The sequence below is a fragment of the Lactuca sativa genome, chromosome 3 (assembly GCF_002870075.4).
Source record: "Lactuca sativa cultivar Salinas chromosome 3, Lsat_Salinas_v11, whole genome shotgun sequence".
NCBI classification, from domain to species: domain Eukaryota; kingdom Viridiplantae; phylum Streptophyta; class Magnoliopsida; order Asterales; family Asteraceae; genus Lactuca; species Lactuca sativa.
Window position 1 is genome coordinate 195,135,530 of NC_056625.2, and position 16,065 is coordinate 195,151,594.

Genomic DNA, 16,065 nt, shown 5'->3' on the forward strand with positions numbered 1-16,065 from the left:
GGATCGACTCACCAAGAATGCCCACTTTTTGGCCATCCGGGAGAGCTCTTCGACTGAAAAGTTTGTCGATGTGGATGTCTGGGAGATTGTCGCTTGTCATGGGATTCCGTTCTCCATTGATTCAAATCGAGAAGTTTGGTTCACCTCCCGTTTGAGGTAGAAGTTCCATGAGGAACTGGGAACGAGGTTGCATTTCAGCATTGCATATCATCCGCAAACTGACGGCCAGAGTGGGCGGAGTATACAGATCCATGAGGATATTTTGTGGGCCTATGTTATTGATTTTGGTGGGAGTTGGGATTCCTAGCTACCTCTTCCGGAGTTCTCCTACAATAACAACTATAACTCCAACGTTGGTACCCCGCCATTTGAACTATTATATGGTTGGAGAGGTCGTACCCCAGTTTTTAGGGAGAGTTTGGTCATAGGGTTATGGGAAGGATCGAAGTAAACCTTCAGACCATGGAGCTTATTCAGCAAATCAGACAGAGACTAAAGACCGCTTAGAGTCGGCAGAAGAGTTATGCGACTGGAGCCAGTCAGATTTGGAGTTTCGGGTCAGCGATATGGTGCTCCTGAAGGTCTTGCTCTGGAAGGGTGTGATATTGTTCAAGACGATGGTAGAATTGGGTACAAGGTATATTACACCTTTTCAGGTGATTGCCAGGGTTGGCAAGGTAGCTTACAGGTTGAATCTGCCAATTGAGCTTAGTCAAATCCTTAAAACTTTCCATGTCTCTCAGTTGCGGAATTGTGTGTGTTGGACAATGAGGTAGTGGTTCTGTTGGATGATATTCAATTCGATAAGTGCCTAAATTATATCGAGAGGCTGGTGGCTATTCTAGAAAGAAAGATGAAGGTCCTGCGCAAAAAAGGAGATACCTTTGGTAAAGGTACAGTTGGCAGCATCAGAGAGGCTCCGAGTGAACATAGGAGTCGGAGGCAGAGATGAGGAAGCATTACCCTAAGTTATTCACTTTTACAGACTCCGACGACGAAGTCTAAGTCAAGTGGAAGAGAATTGTAATATCCCGATGATATGGTACTTCTAAACCCTATAATTTTATTATATTGCAATTTGGATCCTAAGTATAAGAAAGTTTGCAATGAAGGCGCTAGTGGCATTTTCGTAATATTGGGGTTGAAGGAGTACGTCATGCGTACGTGTGTATGCTGAGCGTACCAGGGCGCGCCCTAGTACGCTGGGTGTATATATATATATATATATATATATATATATATATATATACGCAGGGCGTAAGTGTCAGACATGAAAACCTAATTTTTAGGGTTTGGCTCATATTTAAATCCCATTATAGCCTCTTTGCCCCTCACCTCATCTGCCTCCATCGTCTTTATGCATTTTTGCAACCCTAATCCATCTTTTGAAGCATTTCTAAGCTTGAGAGTAGGTGTTTTGTGCTTTTGAAGAAGAAGGAAGGAAGGAGAGACCACCTAGAAAGAGTGATGCTCTTTAGATCGAGGATCATACCACCCTTTGGCACCCGGTGAGGTGGTCCAGGCATGTTGAAGGTTCTATGAGCGGTCCAAATAGTCTGTAGGCCGATGCAACATTCCAGTCAGGCTGGAGGCTCTGTGATGTTTTTTGTTATTGTGTTTATGTGGTAGTAGTTTTGGGGAACTTACTAAGCATTGGCTTATAGTTTTTGGGCTGTGGTTTCAGGTACTTCGGATGAACACGGAAAGGCGAAGGCATGACCGTACACATCTTCTTGTTTATGAGTTATGATTTTGGGAGACTGATGTTTGGAAAAATATTTCGAAAACTATGATTTGTAAACAATTTATGGTTTTGAGTTGATTTTAAAAGTTTAAATTTCTTGTGATTTTTATGAATGCTACAATTTCTCTCCCTCTGTATTGATCGATCTTTTACACAATCCTGTTTCCCTCTAAAAGAAGATGATGTTCATATGCTTTTGTTTTTAGGAGCAGGTTGTGGAGGGAGAGAGCGATAGAGGAAGAGAGAGAGAGAGAGAGAGAGAGAGAGAGAGAGAGAGAGAAAGATGATGCTGATGGGTGATTCATAAAGAAGATGATGAAAATGGAGCCCCATAATCTTCCACTAACGAATCATGTAACAAGAGAGAGAGAGAGAGAGAGAGAGAGAGAGAGATAGAGAGATAGGTGGGCCCTTAATTTATAAAAAAATCTAAATAATATATTTAAAAAACTGAAAGAAAATGGAAAATAAATATCCCAAGGGTATTACAGTCATTTCAATATTCGAAGGAACGAAATACGGAACGAAACTAGCTCAAAAGGACCACTAATCCAAAACATTTAGGGTTTGGACTAAAACTTGGAAAAAATGCATACCACAGGTATCATTTTGTAGTTTTGTCGTTATGTTATCGACAATTGTTTTTTCAGATCATCTATTTCTATGATCATAGACAAATTTTGATAGCATATCTAGATCTTATCCTAAATCAATGTGAACATTATTGTTGGTTTTTTTTGTAACTTAAAAATGTAAGTCGATCTAATGTAAAATTAGTTACAATGATACCATTCAAGCCAAACATTTGATTGTCATAATACACAGGGAGCTCACATTTATCGACACTCCATGTCCTCATCCTTGTATTGCAACAATGGCGATCTTGGTGTCGAGGAAGACTCCAAGTTTATAACTTCATCTTTCACCAAATCTTCCTTCGATTTTCCCCACATCACTGTATAGAACCCAATCGATATTATCATTGCACCAATCACACTACATAGAGACACAAGTTAGTACCCATTCTTTCTCTCTTTTCATAATGACACAAATGAAAGTTAGAAAGGGATACACCACCCTGGTGCCCCCGACCAACAAGTCTCAACCTGATGTTTGAAAGGTAGATCACAATATCTTCAAAGCAAGAAAGGTGATGAATTATGCATAGGTTTAAACCTGAGACCTCACTTACGACATAAGATTGCTTCCCTTCTTACTTTTAGAGCAAGCATGCATGAATATAGCACAAAATATAACACACACACAAACATATATATATATATATATATATATATATATATATATATATATATATATATATATATATATATATAAAGAGACATATTACCTTCCAAGGTAGAGGTCATCGCCAAGAAACATGACACCCAATGTGAATGCTATAACAATTGACAATGGCTTAAACATGGCCACAAACAGTGGCCCCTTTAAACATAACACCCACGTATCAACACTATTGCTAATGCACTTACCAAGTACACCCTAAACAACTCAAAAACCGAAAAAAAAACTTGTTTAGATATTGATAAATCGATCATAAAACCATGATCATTGATCATATGTGGTGCTCACCGAGCATAAAATCGACGCCAATGGTATATCGGGCTTGATCTTCCATGAACTTGAATCAGGTTCTGTAAAAGACCCTTCTATTGCAGCCAAAATACTCACAATTAAGTTGTAAAAGAACACAACTGTTAACTCTGATGGATACTCCTTCATGATTTGTGTCTGCATACATCAAATAATTGAATTAAACCATTAATCGATTTATTCACATAGAGATATGCAAAAGGGCCTAAGCTGGAATAAGCAAAACAAGCCAGAATTTGTAATAAGCTTTTTACACCGGTTGAAGCCCTATTAGGTAAAAAAATTATTCAAATATTATTTATAATAGTAATTAGTAAAAACAATATTCAAATGTTATTTATAACAATAACTAGTTAAAAAAAGGCCATCATTCTTGTTTTGAGGCTTGGCCTGAGCCTAGAAAGACCTATGTCTTTTTAAAGACATCATGACTGATTCGATAGGCACCCAATGCATATCTGGTTTCATATATAAGATGAACACGAACATTTGCACTAATACCAATACGATGTACCACAATGGTACTAAGATGTACTCTGAGGTTAAAAAGAGACCACCAAGAGCCCAATTTGATTGTGAAGAACTTAAGGAAACAGTTGGTGATTGAGAAGGCGAAGGTGTGAGACTCCAAATAAGCTTTGGACCTTTGTATAGTGTTACAACCAATGCACCTATTACAGAAACGATCGTGCCAAAAAACTTTGCACGAGTACTTTTTTTCGTAAAAGATAGTGTCTCCATCCTGTAATTTGTCCATAAAATGAAGTGGGTCATTAGTGGTAAGTCCATAAGTATGTAAACCTATCAACTAGAGAACATAGAAAAAGAAAGCCACCCACTTGATAGTACGAATCGAGACAGGTCATTATTTATTTTTTCCTATTAGTTTTCTCTTTCATTCTTCTAATTAGGGCTTCTGTGATTGCCACATCCTTCGCTAATTACAATTTTTGTTTATGACTATTTCTACGAGAATCCAGGTTAATTTTTTGTGAAAAGTGGAGAATTTTCTAAACACGTATTTCTGGAACCAAAAAATAAAACAAAAAGTTATTTGTTTATCTATCTATTTGTCTATCTTATAACAGTGACATATTTCTAAGCACCACATTGATTTAAAACTTCTATGTCATTTCTTATTCACAAATGTCTATTAATAATTACAAGTAATTGGTTTAGCATTAAAGACCAAATATGCTAAATAAACTCTTAGATGTAAGAAGGATGGGATAAAAAAGCTAAAAGAACAAAAATTCAGTAGACATAACTATTTTAGAACATATGCTAAATAAACTCTTAGATATAAGAATGATGAGATAAAAAAGCTAAAAGAACAAAAATTCAATAGACATAACTATTTTAGAAAATATTTGCAGTGATGGAATGCTTAAAAGTGTTATACAAATCACAATTGTTGATGAATGTATCATTTTTTACTCATAAATTGATAGTCATATATAATGTTTTCTATATGCCTAACATGTTTTTTTTTCTAGTGATGGTGTGCAATTCGAGTGGTGGTTTGCAATTTTTAAAGTTACATAAGCATCATCATTAGCATAGTTTTTATCTTTTCATTTTTATTCAGAAATATTTCAATATGTTTTGTTCTTTCTTTATTTTTTTTTGTTTCCTTTTTATATTTATTGTTGTAAATTGGTTATATTGATATGATACATAATATGTTTTATAAAAGCTCAATTTTAAGTCTATCATTATATCAAGTTGTACATATCATATATGGAGTGGCCTAAAATGAGAATTTAACAAGCTTCACAATGTCTTTTTTATAATTAAGTTAATTTCATTAATAATCTTTTATTATATGCCTTGAAAGGCAGCAAACATGCTCTTATTAGTTTTATATCAACTTATATAGATATAATTATTTTGTACTTATGATTCAAATTAAAGTAATTTACTTGTAACAAGCTCGTTTGAAATTCCCATAACAAAATAGTTTTATAATTTTTTTGTACTTATGATTCAAATTAAAGTAATTAATCACTAGATTTCAAAAAATAATTAATTTATGATTAATAACTGATAATTACTTTTAACTTCTTCTTATTTATATACATCCTAGCTATACTAGTAATATAAATAAAATTTCTCACAAAAAATCACATGCTTCAAAAGATTTATGAGCGAAATATTATAATTTGAAAAAAATAAGTTTTACCACATCATAGTTATTACAATGTAAATTTCTCTTGGGACAATAATGTTTCTATATATATAATGTATGTTGATTTCTATATATTTGTTATTATATTCTTAAAAGTTGTAGTATTTATGTTTCATATATTTGTTATTCGTTAAATACAAAAATCAACATCCGTTTTATAAAAGTGATGATACGATGTCTAAAGGGTGTCTTATTAGCAACATCGTTTTAAAAACAATTACCAAGCATTATTTTATTTTTTATTTATTATTAAATTTTCTAAGTTTTGATGATGTGGACCGTTTATAAAGCAATTTATTGTGATATATAGTTTCTTAAAACATAATTAACTTGTTAAATGAAACTTTCCATTTTGATCATTCTTAAATTTAATTTGAAAAAATAAAATGATTATAAATTTAATTAAAAATAATTGATAGCAAACGATGACCGATTTTGAATAAAAGTTGTGTTACTAATATCTGAAATATTATTTTCCGTTGAATTTCAAGCGAATAAACCGATTTAAGCGCATCAAAGGGAGCGAACCTGAAAATGACCGCAAGGATGAAGGTAAGAGCGGGAACAAGATTGCTAATGGCGGAAGCAAGCGTCGGAGAACTATAAATTATTCCGTTATATCCCATGACCTGCGACATATACCTATTCATAAACAGATTCAGTTTAATCAATCTTCACACTTAGTTATCATCATCGATAAATGATCAAAGAAACAAACGATATACCCAATGATTCCCAATAGCCCGATTTTGCTTACAATCGAAAAATTCACCGGAGGAACCACCGTTGATCTGTTTTTCATCAAAAATTTACTATCACACAAAATTCTGCCGGAAATTGAGGCAAAAGCGTATGTAACAGATGACATACCTGGAGGTGAGGAAGGGTGCCGGAAGGAGGAGGAAAGCGGCGATGGCGTAGGAGTAAACGATGAAAACATGGTAACTCATTCCGCGGAGGGTGGCGGCTTTGTACAAGGTGTTGATGCCGACGTCGGTGCACTCCATAGTGACCATGGCAGCAAACGGCAGGACCTCCTTGTAACAGTAGTATCTTCCGTCGCCGGCCATGTTATCCGCTGAGTGTGTTTTTGGGTAGAGAGCAATGATTGATGCATATTGCCTAGTTTAATAGAGAAGAAGCACAATTGAATCTTACGTAAGGTATGACAACTATTTCCTTAATGACAAACAATAATATATATATATATATATATATATATATATATATATATATATATATATATATATATATATATATATATATATATATATATATATATATATATATATATATATAGGTTCAATTGAGAAAAAAAAAAAGGTTGACAATTGGGGAATTATTCTCAGCCAATCATTTATTTTTGCCGCAAAAGCCTCCTACGTATCGGCGGAAATGGAAAACGAATGCACATATGTTTTCCGACATAAGATATTTCCTTAAACTATGCTAATCATTACCTTAATATATACAAAAACATAGTTTTTTTCGTTTTTTTTATTTTTTATAAGCTATTTTTATCAAAAAATGATTTTAAATATACCAAAATTCATGATTTTTTATTATCTACAAATAGACATCCATATTGATATAGTTTTAAGATAAAATAAAAAATTTATTTTTTTTTATATTTTCAGCTATCGTTATTCATAAATGAATAACAATGCTTCAGGTTTTATTACAGTACATTCGTTATTCACTTATGAATAAAAAATATGATTTTATTTTTTTTTAAATTTAAGTATCATTCATATATGAATATAGCATATAATAAATATAGTATATTCATATTTTAATATTGGACGATGAATTCACTTTTGAATATTAACATAGTATATTCACTTGTGAATATTAGATAATATATTCACTTATGAGTATTAAATGATATTTCATATGTGAATATTACATAGTATTACATGGTATATCACATATGAATATTACAAAGTATATTCACTTGTGAATATTAGATGATATATTCACTTATGAATATTATACAGTATATTCATATATGAATATTACAAGGTATATTCACTTATGAATATTGAAGGTATTTTGACAAATATATATAATTTTTATATGTTATTCACATATAAATAACATACATAGTTGCATATTTGTTTTGTGTTTTTAATAATCATATACTGATTCAGGTGAGAAAACATATTCATATGTGAATATAACGTGGTAACTTAGTTTATGCATTTCATCAAACAGTTGGAGTGCAAACAAGTTAACTATTTTAAAAATGTTAAAAACATCAAGTTATAAATTCCAAATCATCATATACTTCCGATTTCGACTTCAGATGCGACATCCTATCTGTGATCGATTTCTCAATTTAATTTTGATTTCCGAAAATCCGATTGGGAACCTGTGATTACCGATTCTAAGTCCCTCAATGTCGACTGTGACTGCGAGTCCAGAACTCCGATTCCAATTTCATGAGCAACGAAGAAATTCCGGTTTAATTGAAGAAATCTGGATGATTATTGAACGTTGGAGGAAAATTTTTGATGATGAACGCACAGTTCTCGAATTCTCTATAGTTACGTATTTGAGATTGAAGGTTATTATGATATTTACAAGTTTGTCACCGTGTCTTTTATGCTTAGATTAAATGAGTGGCTGAGAATGATTCCCCCATTCTGAACCTTTTTTATTTTCTCAATTGAACTCACCTCTCTCTCTCTCTCTCTCTCTCTATATATATATATATATATATATATATATATATATATATATATATATATATATATATATATATATATATATATATATATATATTAGTCGTTTACCCGCGCTAAGCGATGAGTGCGAATAGTTTGTTTCGGAAAATAGTTTTAATGCGACTATTAGTTTGCTTTAGGCATGAAGTAGTTCCGTGCAGCCTTTTGGTGGACTATTTTGTATTAGATAGTTCATTTCAACAGATAGTTTGTAGTTAGGTGTTTGGATCATTTTAGAATGTGGTGGTTAGTAAGTTTACCTATATTTTGAAATGTTAGTTTGATGTATTTAAAGCTTTTTTTAGGTTGGTACCAAATGATTACATTTAACTACTTAAGTAAAAAAAATGTATATAACCCTTAAACCGACAATAGAGGGTCAAATAATGTATAAAGAATAAACATAATTATTGGTTCATATGGTTTGCTAAAAGTATCATTTACAACTATTCGTTTGGTCCTTATATTTCATTTTGTAGCATGGTTGGTCTTTCAAACGTTAAAATCTTTTTTTAAATTACTAATATGCACTTAAACTAGGGGGAAAATTTCATATACGTACTTCCTAGTATTAAATATTACGTCTATATCCTTTCAAAGTTAATAATTACATATATATCATTCTCAACCTATTCAACGCACAAATATATCCTATCTTATAATTTAATGAGGTATAAATCAATTTAATACCAAAAAACATATTTAAAAGTCAAAATAAAAGGTGACTGTACTAAAATACCCATTCCAAATTATTAAACAATAGAACTAAATGAGTTTAATTAGGATTAAACCTAATTAAATACTAAAAAACCTCAAACACGTGAATTATAAAAATCTCTTAACCACATGAATCACAAAAACCTCCAAGACGTGACGACCTATTGTTGTCGTTTCTTCTTGATCGCTGGTACAAGAATTATTCCCATAAGGAAAATCTGCAAGGATGACATTGTTCTTCTCAGCCCTTGGAATAAGTTATCAAAGTGTGCGATGTGGCATGTTTTATGCATTGTGTAATTGGGTTGATATATTTAGGAGATATGGAAGAATTGTTACCCTAAAACAACAACATGAAATATATGATTGTGCAGGGTAAATAATGAAACGACACCAAACTTTCTTTTTAAATGGCTAAATTACATTAAGTATTACCAGCAGGATGTCGGGAAAATTACAATACAGAGATAACAAGAATATACATAAATTAGATGAATATAAAGAACAGCCACAAGCAATAGGGTGGAAAGAGACTAAAATAGCCAAATATGTAAAGAATCTTTAACGAAAGACCAGCAATAGCGCATCATCCTTTGAAGAAAAAAAATCCTTTGTTTGTCCTTTAGTTCTGAGATTTTCAGAAGTAGCAATCTACTTGTAGCTTGAAGTCCAGAAGATGAAAAAACAAAGGATACTTACGAAAACCATCCAACTCCACAACCAAAGAAAGGAAGAGGTTTGTCATAAATCCCTTGTTGGAAGTCATCTGCATCATCCCTAATGAGGTTATATATGTCATTATCACTGTTTGTTATAGGGCCTGCATCAACATTTTCTCATTTTGGTCATTTAACATTTTGTTTTGTGGTGTCATGATTCTGATGGAGATGTGATGACTCCATTAGTGTCAATTGCCTAATTGAAAATGTTGGTTTTTTTTTTACCTTTAAACATTGAGAAACAGCAAGTTGAAGGCCTCAAAAGATCATGATTCTTATCTGCAACTGATTTCATGAATTCAAGCCCATTTGCACTTGATAATAGTTTCAGGATGCTTGCCACCAACTTCTCCCACCACCTGATTTGTATGATCAACAAATAATCCAAAATTTGTTCTGATATCATAATCAAAATTGCAAGCTTGAATTGGACTGAGGATTTTATCATAGGCTAACGTAAGTAAATCAAGTAATTGAAAATTAGCCATTTCCATAATAAAAACATTAAGAAGATGCATTTCTCTGGTAAAAACTCGATAGAAACAACATAATTAAGTCGTTTAGCACTCAAGGTATTTGGTTGAATCATATACGATTGAAAGCAAAAGTGAGGATACGATGATGCTCTTAAAACACCCTTCGACGTTCAAGATCAATGTTGATAAATTAAAAAGAAAACAAATGAATTATTTTGAGAATATCATACGAAATCAGTAAAACAAGTAAGCAGGCCAATCCAAAACTCAAGATACTCAAATTGGTTTTCATGATTATAGAGACAAATATTGAGCGAAGTAAACAAGAACCAAAACCAACTGGAAAATAAATATGCCAATTTGAATTAAGGAGCACTTGTGTATCAATTGTTTGAGGATGAAATCAACAGAAGAAAAAAGAAGCATGCTTGTCTGGTGATGATTCCTAATTGTTCTTGATTTTCTTTTGGGATTGGAAATCAGAAATCACCCAAATTAGGAGTAGTTTCAGTTCCATTTGGCCTTTTAGACACATCTATTTACTAATTTTTTCCATTGTATCCACATATAAGCCTTTCTCTTCGATCCAATAAGAAAAAACCCAAAAGAGCTAAACCCTGATTAAATACATTGCCTGAAGTGAGGGAGAAAATGATGTATTGTAAGATGGATTCTGGTTAGAATTGTTGAATTGGGATGAGAATAAAAATCTCCGACAAGAAAGAATGGTTGCTTTGGGAGGGTATATAGAAGCGAAAAATGCCACTTGAATTTGATGACGACGAAAATCAACTAAATCAAATAGTTAAATGAATATTCAATTCAAAAAGGCTATTTTAGTAACATCATATGTATTTTTGAATTTTAGATTAAAATTTAATATTAAATTGATTTAAATCGAATGAACATATAATTTTGGATATAAATGTGAGTTTAATAGGATAAGAAGGATATATATGTAATTATATAATTTGGAAGGATATAAACGTAATACTTAATGTTTGTAAGGACGTATATGAAATTTTCCCTAAACTAAATCTATATAATATGATATATGTTTATAAGGACGTATATGAAATTTCCATAAACTAAATCTATATAATATGATATATCTCTAAGGACCATTTCTACAATACCCATATCTATTATAATTATTTTTAAACACTATCGGGAATGATTGTCATCTCTATTATTTTTAATATTATTTTCTTCAAAATCCATATCGACAATGACGTGAAAATAATTCTCCTAAACCAAGATACAATAAATATTTTATTGTAAACTAAAGAATAAAAAATCATATATTTAACTACTTTCTTTTTTATTTTAAAATCATATCTTTTTTTTAATTGAACTTTACTCACTCACACTAAATACCAACTTAAAACAAATAAAAGTTTAAAATATCAAGAATCTTGATTTTACTAATATGTTTTTTTTAATAACACTTGTATTAAAGTTTCCTTCTATATTTTTTCCAATGTAAACAAAGGTTTGAGCTTGTTAGAGTAACACGGTTCTTCGTTTAAACCTACAACCTCTTTTTAGAATATTAATACATTGTTTTGAGCCTTTGTAAAATAATATTTCAAGTCACCAGAACACCATTTCTTCTCTGTCATTGGTTGGCTCTCTTCTTATTTACTCCTTGTGATGGTCATCCCTGCTACATCATTGCATAAAAAGAGATAAGTTTTGAAAGGATGAACTATCGAGGTAAATTAGTCAAATAATGGGAAAATTGAAATTACTTCATAATTACATCATTTAATCCTATAAAAGAGGGACTATCGATGATAAACTTGTCATAAATGAATGAACAAAGCAAAGAAAATTGACTTGTGTAATTTAAAGGTGTTGACCCCATAACAATGAGTTGTATCTTTATCAAGATCTTTTGGTAAATTAATGATTTCAATTCCATCAAACGGACATTTATACAATAACAAAGCAAAGAAATAAAAATTCCAAAAGCAATTGCAGGAAAAGAAGAGAACTCGAACTAAAGAAAAAAAACAGCATGTTCATGGTGAAGGAAGCCACAACAAAACCTATGAATTAGTTATTAACAACAAAATAAAATTCGCATAATATTTTGAAAAATATTGTCAACAAAAACGTCAAATGTATAATCAAAGCACTAAAGGCAAGAAATAGCAGCTTAAGTTAGTTTATTTGTTTTTTATACACAAAGCACTAAAGACATTCTTCTTTTAGGTTTTTTGCAAATAAAAAAGGATGAAATTTAGAAAAATAATAATAAAATACAATAATGAGTTCAGAAAGGCTTAGTGACATAGAGCATGTGATCACAAAACTATACCTTCACAGATGAAAAACAAAATATGGCCAAATAATTTTTTTTTTTTAAAGTACCCCAAGCACTCTATTTAAATCAGTCAAGAAGAGAAAAATCACATTACTAAGATTTCAAACATAAATCGAGCACAAACAGATAAGAATATAACCAAGGGTAAAACTGTCTATTCTTCCAATAACATTCCTTCTTGACCTAGACATGTAATTAAACCACCAAAAGCCGTTTTCATCTCAAAATAATCATTTTATCTTTCTAAAACAACTTTACACTTCCATGGGAATAAAGAAAACAAAGCACTAGTAAAATAAAAATAAAACAAATGGGTTGTCCATGTTAGTGTGGCTACTATGAATCAAAAGTTATCATTACAATCTTTGAGATGTTTCTCCTAAAATCTGTTACAACCCGAAAAATTAGGTAAAGGGTGCATGGGGGTGCTACCGACTAAACATCATGGAAAATTAATTTAATCATTTTTTGTTTATAAAATATGAAAGAATTGAGGGCATCATCCATTAACCTATCATTGATTTATGACTTTAATTTGATCCATAAGACCTTAAAGTTAAAAATTTTGTCATTGATTTCTATAATGAAAATGCAAGGTGCTAATAAAAATAATTTTCATTAGTGGATATATATTTTTTTGTAGAAGGGAGATGAGCGATTAGGATTCAGATGTGTATTCTGGTGGTAGGATGGTTGTGAAACCAACTTTGCCATTCGACATATCTATCAAGCTTCAATCATCCACAAATAGATTAAAATGAGTAATCAATAGTTTGAACCTGTGAAACCAAATTTCTGAACTAGATACAACCAGTAAAAGCAATAGTTTGAAGCTTGACCTAAAAATCAATGTTTGCATAACTCAAACACCAAAAAGGTAAAAAGAAAATAGCATAAAACATATGGAACATATCCAGGATTCAAAATCAACAATAAAATGGTTAAAAATAGCAAAATCATTGAAATTTTACAAATAGAGAATAGAGTATACAAAAAGGAGATGTTACCAAATATATGATCATTGTTGTGAGTACCAAATCAGAAAAACCAAACCCACATTGGAGGTGGTGCGATAGTGTTCGAGAGAAAGGCAGAGAAGGAGGAAGTGGTTAGGTAGTAGTGGTGCATTGGTCGTTGTGTCCGTGGAGTTCTGTTGTGGTGGAAACGACACCAAGGGATTCTGGATGGCGGCGTGTAATGATGGTGCGGTGGTTAGTGGTCGTTGCCGAAAAACTGAGGTGGGTCACCATTGTTGCTAAAGAAGGTTGGAACTAACCTGAAGCAATGTTGGTTGTGTCTAACATGAAGAAATTAGATGATTCCACTCTAATTTGGCAATCAATTATAAAGAGATGGGGTCGAGAGATGAGGGAATATGGGGATTCAAATTTGAAAATAGCTATAGCTCCTCAATTTGTGCTAGGAATCGGTCCATACATATTCAGTTTTGTTACAAAATAAGGGGAAAAGGCCAATATATGGGGTCAGGTAAGGAGAGTTAGATGTGAACAATTGAGTCAAAAAACTGCATTGAATCATTGTACTTTATGTTTTATTATTTGTACCTCTTAAAATTTAGCATTTAAAGCGATATATATATCTTTACTATCTTATAAAAGAAATCTCACTATTTCTAAAAATAGCTTCAATATAATAATAATATTTTTTTTAAGACGTCCAAACAATTTAGCTAAAAGTACAAGTAACAACCAATAAAATAATATTAATCTTGCATTGGTCAAACATGTAAGCTAAACGTACTATCAACCAATACATATAGGAATTTTGACCCAGTAGTCTTTATTCGCTCTAATACCTGATTAATTCCTAAAATAAAGGAACACATATCTTTATTTTGGCTGCTAGGATAGTATTTCGCTAACAAGAGAAACTATACATTACATTTCTCTCTCTAAACATAAATCTCCCTGAACCCACCGTCATCTTCGTTCGACTGTGTTACCTTTGGAGTCGGTATGCTACGATACGCAATCCCCTTTGTAAAAATCGTTTTCCGGCTTCACTAACTTCTCCTAGAGCTTTTGTCGACCTTTTGACCATCGATCTTTACCCGCAAGGTTAAGTACATCACAACTCATCACCTGCTTCTTTCTTCTTCGTTTTTCTTGTTTTCTAATTTGAAAACTTGTTTGTTTGAAGGATATTTTTAGGGTTTTGATGAACGATGGGAGTTTTATTTGAATCTTAAATCTGTTTAAGTTTAATTTGATTTTAGGTTTTTGGTTGAACTTGGTAAATACACGATTTAGGCAGATCTTGATTCAAACCCATGGATCAACCATCACGACTCCATCGCACCACCAAACTGTGGTTCCCTTCTTCCTTTCATTCAAGACGAATCGATTGTGGTTATTTCAACAACGACATTAACTTATCTGGTAGCCAACACTATTTTTCATTTTTCTATGAAAAATACGAACTATTTCATATTTTCTTTGCATTTCTTTGGTTTTTTATGTTTATCTTTACAGATATGGAAATCGTAACATCACAAACCTCTATCAACCACCACCCTTTGTTCGTGTGCCACAAAAGGTAAGGCCTTTTTTTCTAACCAACCTCAGATCTATCAATTTTATGAGTCTTTTTATGTAGGATAAAGTTGGAGGAAGTAAAAGAAATGTTTGAACTATTCGTTGTTATTGTTGCTACTATTGTTAGGGCTCAACCAGAAGATTTTAAGACTATTTGGCAGGAATGGGTGAAAGATTTTCTTATGATGCTTACCATTTGGATCGTTATCCTCTCCCTTAACTTTGTAAGTTTAAGTTTTCCCTTTCTCCTTTCTTGGTAAAATACATGTTAGTCTGAGCTCCATTTCTTCTTCTAGCTTTTTGTGGTTTTTGGCTCCCTTACAACAAGATTGTGTCCTTTTATTTCAACATGAATAAAAATAATCATTTTGTCACTACAAGCATGCATTGAATCATCATTTCAATTGTGATCTTTTAAAGGGTGGGCCATGAATGATCGTTGGATTTTTTTTACACTTTTGGTGCTGATGTTGTGACAAATTTTCTATTCAACAATGATCTTTATGCTGTTTTCAACACTCACTATGTTTGCATAGTAATAATTGTTGAAGTAGAAACCAAACCTTGGAAATTCCTGCCACATGATACACCTGGTCAACATTTGTAGCATTGAAGAAGCCAGAAGGTGTCCATGTGTTCGAAGACTTTCTAACGGTTTAAAGTTAAGAGTTATTGGGTAATAATATAATTTCATGGTATTTTTAAAGTTTTTAACGAAAAAAGAAAATCATCTATTGTTTCACCTTGTTGATTTGATCTCTACAATAGGGAGACTGAGGAAAGCAAACATGAAATGGGGAGTGTTCTTGAGGAAGGCGGACACGAAACGTCTCCATCATTCCTGATGCATATAAATCATTCTACATGATTCAATTTCAGATACATACAAACTATATTAATTTTGGCTTTTTCTATAATTATAATGGTTCCAAAGAGCTATTCCATGAGCCCCCGGGTGACATTCTTGCTCCTCATGAGAGTATAATTGCAACAGGTAAAA

At 32.1% G+C, this 16,065-nt stretch overlaps 1 protein-coding gene across 2 annotated transcripts; it reads right to left on the reverse strand.

Moving 5' to 3' along the window:
* Positions 1-2,459: 2,459 nt before the first annotated feature.
* On the reverse strand, positions 2,460-6,714 carry LOC111900879 (WAT1-related protein At3g28050). 2 transcript variants are annotated; one of them, XM_052769460.1, is made up of 7 exons: positions 6,414-6,714; positions 6,269-6,334; positions 6,072-6,185; positions 3,857-4,097; positions 3,335-3,493; positions 3,093-3,244; positions 2,460-2,699 (listed from the first exon to the last, which is right to left on the reverse strand). In XM_052769460.1, exons 1-7 carry the CDS (start codon positions 6,611-6,613, stop codon positions 2,660-2,662), a joined length of 972 nt encoding a protein of 323 aa, XP_052625420.1. In that variant the 5' UTR covers positions 6,614-6,714; the 3' UTR covers positions 2,460-2,659. The 2 variants fall into 2 exon arrangements, with proteins under 2 accessions (XP_052625420.1, XP_052625419.1); XM_052769459.1 differs by having other exon boundaries at positions 2,460-2,740.
* Between the last annotated feature and the right edge of the window lie 9,351 nt (positions 6,715-16,065).

What these genes read in the sequence shown, in the direction of transcription:
- LOC111900879 (XM_052769459.1), bottom strand. Translation starts at nt 6,613, where the DNA reads ATGGCCGGCGACGGAAGATACTACTGTTACAAGGAGGTCCTGCCGTTT. An exon ending in GGGCTATTGGGAATCATTGG is followed by an intron (nt 6,186 to 6,268) that starts GTATATCGTTTG and finishes GTTTATGAATAG; the next exon opens with GTATATGTCGCAGGTCATGG. An exon ending in TGGCGTCGATTTTATGCTCG is followed by an intron (nt 3,245 to 3,334) that starts GTGAGCACCACA and finishes TGAGTTGTTTAG; the next exon opens with GGTGTACTTGGTAAGTGCAT.